The sequence below is a fragment of the Acartia tonsa genome, chromosome 11 (assembly GCF_053477335.1).
Source record: "Acartia tonsa isolate MP-2025a chromosome 11, ASM5347733v1, whole genome shotgun sequence".
Taxonomy (NCBI): domain Eukaryota; kingdom Metazoa; phylum Arthropoda; class Copepoda; order Calanoida; family Acartiidae; genus Acartia; species Acartia tonsa.
The window spans coordinates 46,791,961-46,806,655 of record NC_137270.1 but is presented as its reverse complement, the minus strand read 5'-3'; the positions used below and the strand labels follow the sequence as shown (position 1 = coordinate 46,806,655).

Below are 14,695 nucleotides of genomic sequence, written 5' to 3'. Positions count from 1 at the left end.
GTCCACCTTGTCACTGCTGCGTTTTGGGAGAGGATGGGGTAAATAAAGTAGATGGGGGGGAATTGTCATTTTAGCCTGCTGTAAGTTTCACTTGAATAGAGAAAATGAAAATCAATGACCTTGTAACAAGTTTTAAATTTCAAAATATTAACCTTCTGCATTCTGTTAATTTCTTGTCTAAGGAAAATATTCATTGGTAGAAGTCCGCCCATCCTTTCCATAGCTTCTTTTACTTCATGTTGGGCATAGTCTCTAGATAGATAGATAGATAGATAAATAGATAGGTAGATGGGTAGAAGTCCGCCCATCCTTTCCATAGCTTCTTTTACTTCATGTTGGGCATAGTCTCTAGATAGATAGATAGATAAATAAATAGATAGGTAAATGGGTAAAAGTCCACCCATCCTTTCCATAGCTTCTTTTACTTCATGTTGGGCATAGTCTCTAGATAGATAGATAGATAAATAGATAGGTAGATGGGTAGAAGTCCACTCATCCTTTCCGTAGCTTCTTTTACTTCAAGTTGTGCATAGTCCCTAGATAGATAAATAGATAGGTAGATGGGTAGGAGTTCACCCATCCTTTCCATAGCTTCTTTTACTTCATGTTGAGCATAGTCCCTAGATAGATAGATTAATAGATAAATAGCCCCTAGATAGATAGATAGATGTATAGATAAATAAACAGATAAACAAGTAAGATGACAAATAGATAGATAGGTAGAAGTCCCCCATCCTTTTCATAGATTCTTTTACTTCATATTGGGCATAACCCTTAGATAGATATAAAAGTGAGATGGCATAGTCCCTAGATAGATAGATAAATAAGTAAGATGGAAGATAGATAGATAGGTAGAAGTCCACGCTTCTTTTACTTCATGTTGAGCATAATCTCTAGATAGATAGATAGATAGGTAAATAGATGTATAGATAAATAAACAGATAAACAAGTAAGATGCGAAATAGATAGATAGGTAGAAGTCCCCCCATCCTTTTCATAGATTCTTTTACTTCATATTGGGCATAATCCTTAGATAGATATAAAAGTGAGATGGCATAGTCCCTAGATAGATAGATAAATAAGTAAGATGGGAGATAGATAGATAGGTAGAAGTCCACCCATTTTTTTCCATAGATGTAAAATAATAGCTAGATGTAATGCACCATGTATGAATATATTGATAGATAGATTATATAGAACTCCATCTTTTTATTTAAGATTCTTTTGCTCAAATTTCTCAGATAGATATATTGAAATATATATAATTTCAATGTTAGATAATGAAGGACAAAATTAATTAAATTCTGTTACCTAGGCATTTTTTCAAGCATTTCATCTGCTAATTTGTAAACAACTTCCTCCCTTGTCTCACCCTAGAAATTGTCATTATATTTTAATATATATTAGAATGTAGCTGGATTTTTATTAAAGATTGTAGGTAGCTAGTGTTATTAGTTATACTTATATGCGTGGCGAATGGGGTTGTATCCACCCCTGTGACAAAACCCCCACCCTCACCCACCATAACACCCAACTTGACAAGTGTTTACATTCTTCTAAAACAGCCAAAGGTGTTTGAAGGTAAAAAAGTCATACGCCCCTCCAAATTATGTAGGAGGGAATACACCCAAATTACACTAAAATAACACCCCAAATTGTTGTCTATTATACAATATACACCCACCTAAAGCTCCACCCCCCCCCCCCCCCCCCCATGGCAAAACCACTGTTTATACTTATCTTTTAATTCGGGTTACCTAACTTTGATATAATTCCAGGTATAAACTTCTCTAGCTACAAATTATCTAATTAATTTCATCTACTTTACTTCGCTATTCTATTTGTTTATTATAGCTAAGTATAATACATATAAAGAGAGTAAAAAAATGCGTTTTCTGATTTTCTAAGGCAACCATTAAGGTATATGAAGAAGAAAAATCAAATTTAAGTACTTGTTATCTTTTAAAGGGGAACTATAAAACTACAAAATATAATTTATAATTGTTTTTTTCCCTTCATATTCTTATTGGCTCAATAGAAAAACATTTTAACTACAAATACAATCTATATCACTCCTTCCTTCTTCCCTTTAGAAAATTTTTCCAATATGGCTTCGAAACCGATTAATATCCAATGGATTAGTACCAGTTCTCAGCAATACTGAAAAATCGTTATAGCATCGTATTACAGAAAATATTGCACGAATATTGAAATGAAAATCATAAAAATTAAGCTAGTTTTGTAAGTCACGGGCCTTCAGCCCTTCGTGGCTAACAAACCCTCTTTTAATCTTATAATTTTTCATTTTAAAATCCGCGGAAAGCTGTTCATAATACTATTTAACTACAGTAATAATCTATATCACTATAGAGATACAATTATCTACTTTATTAAATCTAATATAAAATAAAATTAATTGTAATAAATTCTTCTCCTGGCCTTATAGAAATGATTTTCCAGTATGGCTTCAAATAAAACAGATTAATATCTGCTGGATTAGAAACGGTTCTCAGCCATACCGAAAAATCATGTATAGCATTATATGACAACCAATTTTACACGAATATTTAAATAAAAATCATAAAATTAAAACTAGTTTGGATAGCAAAGGCTTTTAGCCACTCGGGACTAACAAAACTGGTTTCAATCCTAAAATTTTCTTTTTAATATCCGCGGAAAGCTGATAAGATAAAATTATTTGTATTGATTCTTCCACCTTAGAAATGATTATCTTAATAAAATAGTTATTAACCCTTACAGATCGGGAGGGGGGGGGGGGGGCTCAAAGAGCCCCCCCCTCCCCTCTAGTTTTTTCAATCTAATTTTTTTGTAGGTAAGATGGAGAGCTGTAACTTCATGACAAGTTTAGTAATTATACGTCGGCAAGAGTTGATTTTATTAGGATATCTGGTCTGTGTCGGTCGTGGTGTCCGGTCAAAGTCGGTTGGGTAGCAAAAAAAATTAGAAAAATTCTAAATAAATCTTAATTTCTACATTATGACTTTTGTGTATAAGGTAGAAAACTAAAATTTTTTTGGTGAATACTTAGATATCAATGACCATCTGAGAAAAATGGTGTTATGACCGTTTGACCGCTCCCTGACCGAATTTATGACCGATTTCTGTCCGGCTTTTACTACAGACATATATCATGAATATCGTGGCTTCTATTACAGCTAGAGACCTATAATTTTTTGGTAAATCCTTGAGCAATAATAAACAGATAAAAATATTAATTTGCGCTGCCAATCGCCGTTTTACTGCCGTAACCGCCGACAATGGCGGTTTCCGTTATTTGCCGTTTTTCGGCGATGATCAGAAAAAGTAATTTTTTTGTTATGAAAAATAAAAGTTCGTCCTAAAATTTGGTCATCCTAGCTGCAAAATTGGCCGCTCTACAGCTGTTTTAAAATTTAGCTTAATTTATTAAGGTGGGAATTGGGGCCCGATCTGTAAGGGTTAATTATCTATTTATAAGTTATCTAATTTAATTTCTATGCTATATTTCCTACTTAAATACTTCTTTAAAATACACTAGATAATAATTTTTAGTATTCATACTATATCATTAATTATATTAACTAAACTCAAAAGAATAGAAAACAATCACAAAATTTTTATTAATTAAAGAAATAGGTTTAGATGCTTAAATTAAAACTATTTACTACTTTAGTTCTATATAGGCCCTTATTAGGGTAAAGTAAGGGTCATTCCAAATAAATATTAATTTTATGATTCAAATGGACGGACAGGCAGACGTACAACAAAGAAATTGTAATAAAAAAAACATATTAATTACTAATTTACTTCTGTATTACTACTACCTACCTCCTATTTAAATATCAAACTTATTGTTAATTACATTGATACTTACTTTTTGCTGTTTTATATAGATTTCTATTAAATTATAACTTTAAAATGATAATCTTTTTAACTTTTTATATATTTTATATCGCAGTAAAAAAATTATGTAAATGCACCCATGCGTATATAGTCAATGATTATTAATATTATTTAATACCTATATTTGCGACAACTTTTATTACATAGAATCTGACAATTTTTAACAATTACAAAATTATTTTATGGGTGAGCTATGAGAGACGTTATGAATCGTAAGCAAAAAAAAGGAAGTAAATATTTTAATTTTCATAGTGCTTATACAACAATGTACATAAGTAGTCGACTTAATTTAACTCGTAAGTCGTGTTACATTGATGTTGTATGTTCAAATTGTCAGGTAGAGCAACTATTCTATAGAATTAAAAATTCATAATTATAATTAAGCTTACTTGTTTTCCAGATGCGCCACTTTCTTTGGGCTGAACATTTAGAATCTCATCCAGTATATCCTAAAATAAGCATAATAATATCCATAATATCCATAATTTTTCTGCACTTTCATGTTCCTTCTAATATCCCTAGATACTAGGGAGGCAACCGCTAGTATAATATAAAACACCAGTTTATGAAGAAATTTTTTTTGCGGGTATAGTCCCTTTCGTGGCAACGCCCCTTAAGGAGCGATTATTCGTATTTTCACAGTAGCGTATCTCCTATTTCTAGCCCCTCGCGGGGGACTCTAACCTTGCAGGGCCAATTGCCTAACCCTGCGGGGAAATCACCTCACCAAATATAACCTAACCTAACCTAACCTAAAATTTTTGATACTTTAATATGTTGTAATTTGGCCGGTTATCCGGCCGGATATCCGGTAATTTGACCGGATAACCGGATATCCGGCGTTGGCCGGATATCCGGCCGGATACTGGATATCCGGCATTTAAAATTAGCCGGATATCCGGTATCCGGTATCCGGCCAAAAAAATATCCGGCCCAACCCTATTTTTTATAAAAATTAAACAGCCTAAAACCACCATGGGACCTATAAGAAGCTTCACTCTAAAGGAGAACCATATCGGTTCAGCGGTTAGCGAGATCCTTCGCTACAGACAAAAAAAGCTTAGCAAATTAACTATTACTACTCTCAATCTGTACTACAATCTCTAACGGTTGGAGGATGGGCGGGAAGGTGGCGTAGAATGCCTGCCCCCCCCCCTCTGATTTTTTCTATCCCATTTTCTGTGTTAAAAGGTAGAGGACTATAACTGAGTGACTTTCGAAATATGGGTATGACACATAACTGAGAGTTGAAATTTTTTTAATACCACCTTCCTGGCGGGCACAGGATACCAGCAAATCTGGTAAGGTCATTCAGGTAAAAAGTAAAAATTTTTCTTTACTTAAACAAAGCATTTCATGTTATCTAATACTAAAATATCCTTTAGTCGTACATCCTCATATGTAATATAGGTGTTCAAGTCGATTTCAGGTTCCAGGTATAATCCTGCAAGTCCTAAACCCCCAGGTCTCCAGATATCTTTAAACGGTTCCTGTAACCGCAAATTTTTACTTGAAGATTTTAAATTTTAAACTTAGGCTTTTTTATATATCTTCATGACATATTACAATTTCATAAAATCCGTTGCCGTTTACCTGCCAACCGTCGGTTTGCGGCTGGCAGCTGCCAAGTACTGCTGCAACCGCCAAAATTTATGTTTTGAGATTTCTAATATAAAATTTACATAAAGATAAACATATTCAGAAAAAAATTGTTCTTCTAGCTTCAATAATAAGAAAATTAAAGCCATTTGAGATTTAAAAAAACAGAGATTTTTATTATAAAATATAAAAGATTATATTGCCGGATATCCGGCCGGATAGTTTCAATATCCGGTATCCGGCCGGATATTGAAAATGGCCGGATATCCGGCCACACCGGATATCTGGCCCAACCCTAATATGAACATAATATGCAATTATAACCGCACAACCATATTATAATCTAAATAATATGATAATTTATATTATGAAGAGTGAATGCAAATATCTACCAACCAATTAAGTTTGATAAAAGTACCCTGTTTCTGATCCAACAGAATAGAGTATGTAGATTAAACTTTGGGTACCTGTGTAATTTTTAATCAAATGAAAATAATTACCTTAATATGCGCTACGTGTTGAGCCAAGATCGCAAGTATGAAAATAGCTAATACCTTAGCAGTATTAATTTGATAAGAAATGTCTGCATTCTTGTGAAGTCCAAAAACATCTGGGATATCTTGTAAGGGGAGGTTGTTGATGAAGTTCAAGTAATCCTCAAAATTCTTTGCTTCTGGCACTTGATATCCTTAATAATTAGGTTAGGTAAGACAATTATTATAAGTAATATATTTTTTTCACACAACATTATAGAAGCGGATAATAAAAAGAAAAATTCTGGGATTAATTTCAGTTTTGTTGGCCCAAAGGAGCCAAAGGCCCGAGCCCACGAAACTTGGAATAAATTACTGACATACAATACAATGTAGGATATTACAAAATGGCACAAAACTCTTTTTAATCCAGTGGAAATTATGGGGATTTTTAGCCATTTAAAAAAAAAAACATTCTTTTATTTTCTTTAAAGTTTAGGATTCCAAAAAAATGGCTATTTAATAAAAGTATTTGTTATATTAAATCTTACCTTCAAAGAACTCAAAACCAGGGCTGAACACATTTTTCATCATTAAATCAGTGAAAGTGCCTTATTATAAAATTTATCCTGTGGAGGTGAAAAGGGAAGAATTAAGCCCCATAAGATATTCTCTAGTACAAAGATAAAGTACAGCAATGGATGTAGGATATTCGTGGATATTCAGGGAAAAATTTGTCATCAATTTAGCTAGCTAATATGGGCATCATTTATTGTTCAGTTTGTTTCTCGAATAGCAGGGTAAAGATGGGGTTACAGGAGGTTGATGGGGGGTATCATCATTTTAGCCAGTTTCAAGTCTTTTTTTATTATTAAGAATCTTAATATTTTACTGAAACTAATGAAAAATTTCCTGATAAGTGCATCTGTAAACCAAACATGAGTAATTGTGCACAGCAGACGTTTGTCAAAATCATCTGTCACACGACCTCCATATTGTACCTAAGCAAAGAGAAGTTTTAAAAAACATTGGCGATAACATCCATAAGAAGCAATTCACAACAATATCGTGGGTAGACGAATGTAAAAAGATGTACAGAACAAATATTCAGTTACCATGAAGAAGAAAAAAAATAAAGATAGAAAATATTGATAAATCACTGTAATAAATAAATCATTACCTACAGGCCAACCGACCAATTAAATTATAAACTGGATACTCTTTGATTTAGGAAATCGTAACAAAAAATCAGAGGTGAATTCTTTAAAAAATCAGTTTACCTCACTAAATTTTTAGTGAGCCTCACTGATTTTAGGCAATAAATTCACCTCAGGTCTATCTCAAATAGCAACCTTGAAAATCAGATTTCCCCAAGAGGGTTACAGACAGAAAAAGTTGAATTTAAAACTAAAAAAGATAAGTAAACATTTTAACAATTTAGAATGACCTTAAAACAATAGAACTTATAAAAATTGTATCTACTATTTGATTTCAAGCCTTCAATATAGTACTCTAAAAAAATTTATTGCTCAACCCATATCTGGTAGTCCATAAGTATACTTTTCTTTATACCAAAAATGTACAATTCATATGAGATTACTTTAAAAGTACTTACCTCTCCTAACATGAAGCATATTGTCGGCCAAGATATTCCCCTTCTAGGATCCAAATCATCTAAATTGTAGAAAATTTCATATTTTGAAAAATATTATCTAATTTTAGATATTTTGTATATCACCCCTATCCCTTCAAAGTTTAAAGATCTATAATTAATTTATGATAGTTAGACATTAGCAAAGTATTTGATATTAAATACACATTAATTGATGTTATTTTAGGTTTTTTTTTATGTTATTTGGGGGAAGATACCTCCACCCTGTGGAGAGAAATCGAAAAATATAAAAAAATCACCCCCTTTTACAATCTTTGTTTATAAGTTTTCTTATTGAAACAGATTGAAAGTTGAGATTGAACTCTAGAATTTGTAGCAACATAATTACCTAAATGATTGATAACAAACTGTGTGCTTGCTTTAAAGTCAGCTGTGTTGAACTCATATGGAATATTCCAACCCAAGGGGCCAAACTTGCGTCTTTCCTAAATCCATCAAGTTATTAGAAATGGGTTAAATTTAAAAATCAATAATTTCAATCAAAGTGCCAAGCAAACACAGAAAATTTTCCTTCCTTATACTTTAAAAATTAATCTAAAATGAAGGAGGAAAATTTTCTTCTTTTTTTCTTTATGCGTAACCCCTGCAGGAAGTACTGACCCTGCGTGGCATTAACTCGAGGTTCAATAACCCTAAACTCAATGTAATCTAACCTGATATAACATTATGTAAGACAAAAACGCACCAGAAATGCCACCCTCCCTCCTTTCCTCTTTTATTTTTAATTTATTTCACAATAGATGTTGGGGCTGTCTTCGACTGGAAACTTTCAGAGAAACCAACTTTCAATCTTAAGCGCTAAGTATGTCAAGTGTGACGTCATAAAAATACGTCCATTATCCATCTTCTTTTAGGGGTTTCCTTCCCCACTTCTCCTCTCATCCTTCCTTTTTAGACGTATTTTAATGATGTCACACAAGACACTTTCAACTGTCTCGTAAGTGGAAAATAATGATAACTCAAAAAGCTGAATGAGAAGAGTGTCTGAAATTTCTTGTGAATATTTCCATGTATCTATTTTATTATTCAATGTTTGCCATTATTGTGGTATTCTTACATTCATAAGTTATTTTTTTAAAACTCTTTAAACTACCTGGACAGCAGTATGAAGAAAAGCTATTGAGTATAGTAGTGTGGGCCAGGAATCATGATTAGAGTAGTCAAGGGTATCAGAACTCATATCTGCATAAATTCTCTAAAATATAAATAAGAATATCTAGAGTAAAGTAGTGTAGGCCAGGAATCATGATTAGAGTAGTCAAGGGTATCAGAACTCATATCCGCATAAATTCTCTATAATATTAATAAGAAAAGCTATTGCGTATAGAAGTATAGGCTAGGAATCATGATTAGAGTAGTCAAGGGTATCAGAACTCATATCTGCATAAATCCTCTAAAATACAAAGAAGAAAAGCTGAAGAGTATAGTAGCGTAGGCCAGGAATCATGATTAGAGTAGTCAAGAGTATCAGAACTCATATCCGCATAAATTCTCTAAAATACAAAGGATTTGAAATTAACGCAAGAGCGCGGGAATTATTTTACAAGCCCCTCTAATCTAATGATTTCATAACCTTTTATGGAGGTGTAATAGTGGGTTTAGGGGGTCAGACACCCATGGGAGTGCTTTTGTCCCCCTTATTTTTGACATGGGATAGATAACAGGAAAATTTATAGACGAAGCCTAATCTGTCCCACTGTAAGGAAGACGATTCCCTTTTCTCCCATCTCATTTGAAGAGATTTCCCCACCCCCTTCCCTTTTTCTTTTCCCTTTATATGACGTCATATAGGAAATGTCTTCCTCACAGTGCAGTGGGACAGATTGGGCTTCGTCTTTATTGTGTAACTTTAGTATCCGCCTAGGATAAATGGCAGACACCAGAGTTCGAAAAGACTACGGCAGTGTGACAGACATGGACACCTTACTATAGAGAAGCTACGCTTCTCTAACAATCACTAAATAACAAACAGCATCTATTCAGTTGTTCCTTTATTGAAGGTCTAAGAGTTACTAAAGTTGTACAACATAATATAAATACATATGGATTAGGAATAAAGATAGTTAAAGGTAAATCATACAAGTAAAACATAGATAGTTGCAATGGTTAGGTAGATGGCTATCCCTGTCCGGTGGAGGCAGGATAGCCCATGGAACAGCACAATAGGTAGATAAGCATAGAGGGGTTGAGTGGTAGGTCTGGGTACTAAAAAGGGAATGTTTGATGATTACTGTGACAACAACAGTCTGTGTGGGGGTGATTCTATCAGGTGAGGGAAGGCTTAGATCCTTTATCCTCAGGGTTGAGGTGGTGCTGATAACTTGGTGGTTGAAGGGGAAGGTTCCGGTGCTGAAGAAGGGAGAGGGAGGGGTAACACCCCTCTTTCCATTTGCAGGACAACTGAGGGATGAAATCAATACCGTTATCTGACATATTTTCAGGTGGCTTTACAATTGTAGAATAACAGGATTTAGCTGGGTGCGTAGCATCACTATAATGTCTTGGTTTCTGCATGGCCCAGAGTTGCCGCATACCACATAACTACCAGATAAGATTACTGTTTTTTTTGTGTACAGACGTAAATCCCCAAAGTTAGAGAAAATTTTCTTTTAGACAGATAAACATCCATTCTACTAATTTTCCACACACAAAAGTCACAAATAACAGTCATTTATATTCTGCTTTTATTTATGAAAATTTATACTGTACTCAAAATATATAAAGCTTACCTTGAGACTAGCTCTCATACCCTGCGGGGGATCATTGGTAAACTTTATGGACATCTGTAGCAGACTCAATGGGAAACACTAAAAACAATATTAGTCAAATCTATTTTATAGTTTTTAACTTTTTAAAATGTTTTTTTAAAATAATTACGATCAATTTGTATGTTAATTTAGGCTTTTTAGAATTGTACTGTCGACTTTACTTTTACATGGTGATTCCTGTGAAAGCTGCAAATTTGAAAGTCTGTAGAGCTATTTAAGACATGTTATTTTCTTTTAAAACTTTTTCGGCAACAATTTTTATATGATACAATTATCCTATTCATCTGTTTATTTTTTTACAATAAGTTAAAATGTTGTAAGCAACGCATCTCTAAAAATGTAAGTATGTCCTTAAACTGTATGCTGTATTCCATAAACTTTGGACAATTTTACTTATAATTTTGTGTTTAAACTTACACATTGATATTTCCTTAACGCTATAGGGAAAATGTGATACTTAGCTGCTATATAAGATAGAATGCTATTTTTTGTGAAGATAAATAATCTTATCAAATATTACCAAAGTTAACAACTTTTTTGGGTGTGTCAGTATGCCCTTCATCTAGTTTTTGCATCACCCTCTATATTTTTACATTGATTGATTAGCCATAGTTTCTTAGGGTTTGGACCTAAGTAGTCACGGAGTAGGTTGAGACACTTTTGTATAGCCACTAGGGCTATCAAGCTCCACGTTCAAGCACATTATGACTTGACCCGCTATCTCATGAGAGCTACTCATTATTACCTCACCCTCTCGCCGATTAGGGCAGGTGTCCCAAATTAAGTCACCGTAATGAATGACGCTCTTTTGTTTTTACATCTGAGCATCAGCTCTATAACTAGCTTTGTCTGTATGTCAGTTTGTACTATACCTTATTTTTCTCTGTAGTTATCCAGAGCCTAAAGCTTGGATCTGGATTATCAGCTTCACAAAGTATTTGTATAACATCCTCACAAATCTCAACTTAAATAAATAAGATTTTAATTTTATGATTTTAAGCAGCTGATTGGGCCTTAAAATACGCCGGTACTCAAAGTTTTAAAACGAACCCAGTAAAAGTGTCGAACTATTACGTCAGAAAAAATTAACAATTAACCAATTAGAGACCGCTATATATTTTACCATTGGTCAATTACAGTGAATACTGGCTTCTTATTTGTTAATTGTTATTTTTTTCTGACGTCATAGTTCGACACTTATACGAGGTTCTTTTAAAACCACAATGGCTTAAAAACGGTTACTTTTACTGAGTTTTGATCAATTGGTTCCAAACTAGGAATCCAAATTTTTTAACCAATAATTATAATCTACACAAGGGGTATTTTTGTTTATCATTGTTGGTGATGTCTATTAATTTATTGTCCATTGTCTTATATCAATGATCCTTGTTATCAATCTGGTTTTGTAAAAATAAGAATTTTTCTGGCGCAAAACTACCAAAAATTTAAGGTACGTAGAGAAAGTCACTCAAAATCAGCATGTGACGTCATAAAAATGAGGGATTATCCATCTCTTTTTTAGGGGTTTTCTATCCCACTTCTCCTCTCATCTCCCTCATTTTTATGATGTCACATGCTTATTTTTTTAGCGACGTACAATTTAAGAAGTAAAACTGTTCAAAAGATCTTAACTGGCATTTTGAATGAATAAAATGTAACCTGATAGATGACAATTTTGAAGTAGGACCCATTTACCCTTTCTAAAACCAAGGATTATTTACTCTTTCAAAGTAATGTTTATTCATATGACTTGAGGGACGGGAATTGTGCCGTTTGTTACACTATTCCCCAAAATTTGATAATGATGTTTACTTATTCTACGGTTTAACATCTTTGAGGACTTATTTTTGATTGGTTGTTTCATTAAGTCGAGTGTCAAGACGTTTCATCTACTGATTATAATCTAAAGAAGGGGTAATTTTGTGCATCTTTATTTGGGATGAACATCAATTTATAGGTCACTGGCTTATCCCTTTATATCCCTGTCTGGAACCTCTAGTTTCTGCTGTTAACTTTAACCCTGTGGGGCCTTATTTTATTTATTGGTAAGTGGTTTGGCTTCTTGATTGGCCTTGTAAAATATCTTGTAAAATTTAAATTTTTAAATCAAGATAAATATTTTTACTTGGACGTTGTACCTGCCTGGAAGGCTTGCCTAAATACACAAGGGGGGGAGGGAATAAGTAAGAAGTATGGAAATTAAGTTAACTAAGAGTTTATTACTTTATTGTCTTTCTACATGTACATAACATAGTTATAGAGCAGCATTGATGTACGTCACAAAAGAAATATCAATTAGGAGGCACATTATTCTAATTTCTTTATTATTAACAACACTTCATAATTAATGTATTAATATTAATTGTGGAAATATTAAACAGATTAACATGTTAAGACTCGATATTAGTAAAGTTATTCAATAAGGGCGTATACAGGGATGGGTCAAGTGTAGATAATTCCATCACATTGAGGGTTGGAAATTGTAACATTCTATCGTCATTGTCTGTACGTGCTCTTGTCTTTATTCCTCACTAATTCCATGTAAATTATACACTTGTCGAAAATAATCTTAAAAAATTTTTTCAGAACATGGAACCAACAAATAGTGAAGATACTGGAGGAGCTGTGGATGGCAGATAAGGTAGGTCTAGTTGGGCTGGCAGGTCATGTACTTGACTCCCACCTCCGCATATCGGGAACAGAGTTGTTCACAAAGAACAGCCGCAGTCTTGATATGCCGCAGGCGGAGTAGACTGTGAAAGTGGCTGGCGAGTCCATTGGGTCGGTTCAAAAACAAATACTGTTCATAGTAACACACATGGTCATGAAGGACCATCACTTCTTTAAAGAAACTTGACTTTTCATCAAGCTGCCACAGCAGTGTGACAAGCTTTTCCCTGACGCTTCGAAAGCGCAGAGCTAAATTGACCCAAGGGCCAGCCACTGCAGCGGTACATGCTCTCCGGATCCGGCTGGACATACTGAGGCTGCCGCCCACAGCACTTCCGGTGTCAATCTCACGAATAACTTTTCAAATCTTAATCTTAAGTTTCTTCTTTTTTACTTTTTTCTTTAACAAATATCAAACTTAATATAATGAAAAAGTCTTAAGTCTTGTCTATCCCGTAGAATTTAGAATTTATAACACACAAAATCAAAGCTAAACTATAACTAAAGGCATAGATGTACGATATTTAAATATTTAAGTAAGCCAATTGTACCCATACCAAACTAGAAACTTTCATGTTTTCATTTCTGTTAAGCCAATGCAACTAAGAAGCAAAGTTTTCAAATATAGGATACATTGGCAAAACATTTTTTCAATATTATTAATCGCTCTTAAGAAAATTAAATATATAGGTACAGAATTTTTTCAAATTATTTTCAAGACAAAAGTAATTTCAATAAACATTTCTTTCTTTTCTTTCATTACTTCTTATTTACTTCTTATTTATTTCTCAAAGTACGTATTTTCACACAATAATGTTAACGTCCTTGTTAACATCTCAATCTTGATGTTTATCTAAGCCTTAATCCGTCAATTGCCACAGGGATGTAAGGAATTGTCGGGGTGCGAAAAAGTCATTAGGTACCTACGGAAATGGGATGCTATATCCCATGGATATAGAATAACATTAATGTGTAAACTCAACTAATCCAGGGAAAAGTTGGGTGGGTCAAGGAAAAGGTCTAGAACGGGAATAGAAGCGTGGAGAAATCCCACGACATCCGTAATTTAATTGTATGGATCTCATTCTTGGAGACCCCGAAATAAGCAAGGTGGAACGGTCGTTAAGGGTATTATTAGCGAATATTATAGTATTTTATCTTATTGTATGTAATCAATATTCATGCAAAAATCCTATTATAAGCTATGTCATGATTTGGTAAGCGCTGCAAAGACACCTCGCAGTTCAACAACCCTGATGGGTTAAGCCATCCACTCGTGACACAGCTGCTCAGTGTTCATAATTATAAAAATGTAATCTTATATTTAAAATGTATGTGAATATAGGAGCGGACGAAATATTCAATACAGCCCTGAGCTGGTCATACTTAAATTATTATCATGTATAATAAATAAAACTGATAAATTTACTACATTCCTGAAATCCTAACATGTAATAGATAATATATATATATATATATGCATTCTATTTCAGCCAGAAACCATTATTATTATAAACTGCAATCTATTTCAGGAAGAAACCTTAGTAAACCATTGTAAAACTTAATCAGTAACTCGCCCTAATTGTATGCACCTTAGGAAAATAAATCTT

At 33.5% G+C, this 14,695-nt stretch overlaps 1 protein-coding gene across 1 annotated transcript in view; it reads right to left on the bottom strand.

Moving 5' to 3' along the window:
• LOC145331336 (dynein axonemal heavy chain 5-like) overlaps positions 1 to 14,695 on the bottom strand; it is a 38,280-nt gene that overhangs the window by 11,719 nt on the left and 11,866 nt on the right. The window contains exons 13-25 of the mRNA XM_080175952.1: positions 13,088 to 13,442; positions 12,075 to 12,130; positions 11,288 to 11,379; positions 10,377 to 10,454; positions 8,741 to 8,842; positions 7,976 to 8,072; positions 7,591 to 7,649; positions 6,901 to 6,976; positions 6,527 to 6,562; positions 6,057 to 6,190; positions 4,293 to 4,352; positions 1,312 to 1,373; positions 153 to 252 (exon numbers count right to left, since the gene is read on the bottom strand). Coding sequence (XP_080032078.1) covers positions 153 to 252; positions 1,312 to 1,373; positions 4,293 to 4,352; positions 6,057 to 6,190; positions 6,527 to 6,562; positions 6,901 to 6,976; positions 7,591 to 7,649; positions 7,976 to 8,072; positions 8,741 to 8,842; positions 10,377 to 10,454; positions 11,288 to 11,379; positions 12,075 to 12,130; positions 13,088 to 13,442 — 1,307 coding nt within the window. The remainder of the gene's footprint in view (positions 1 to 152; positions 253 to 1,311; positions 1,374 to 4,292; positions 4,353 to 6,056; positions 6,191 to 6,526; positions 6,563 to 6,900; positions 6,977 to 7,590; positions 7,650 to 7,975; positions 8,073 to 8,740; positions 8,843 to 10,376; positions 10,455 to 11,287; positions 11,380 to 12,074; positions 12,131 to 13,087; positions 13,443 to 14,695) is intronic.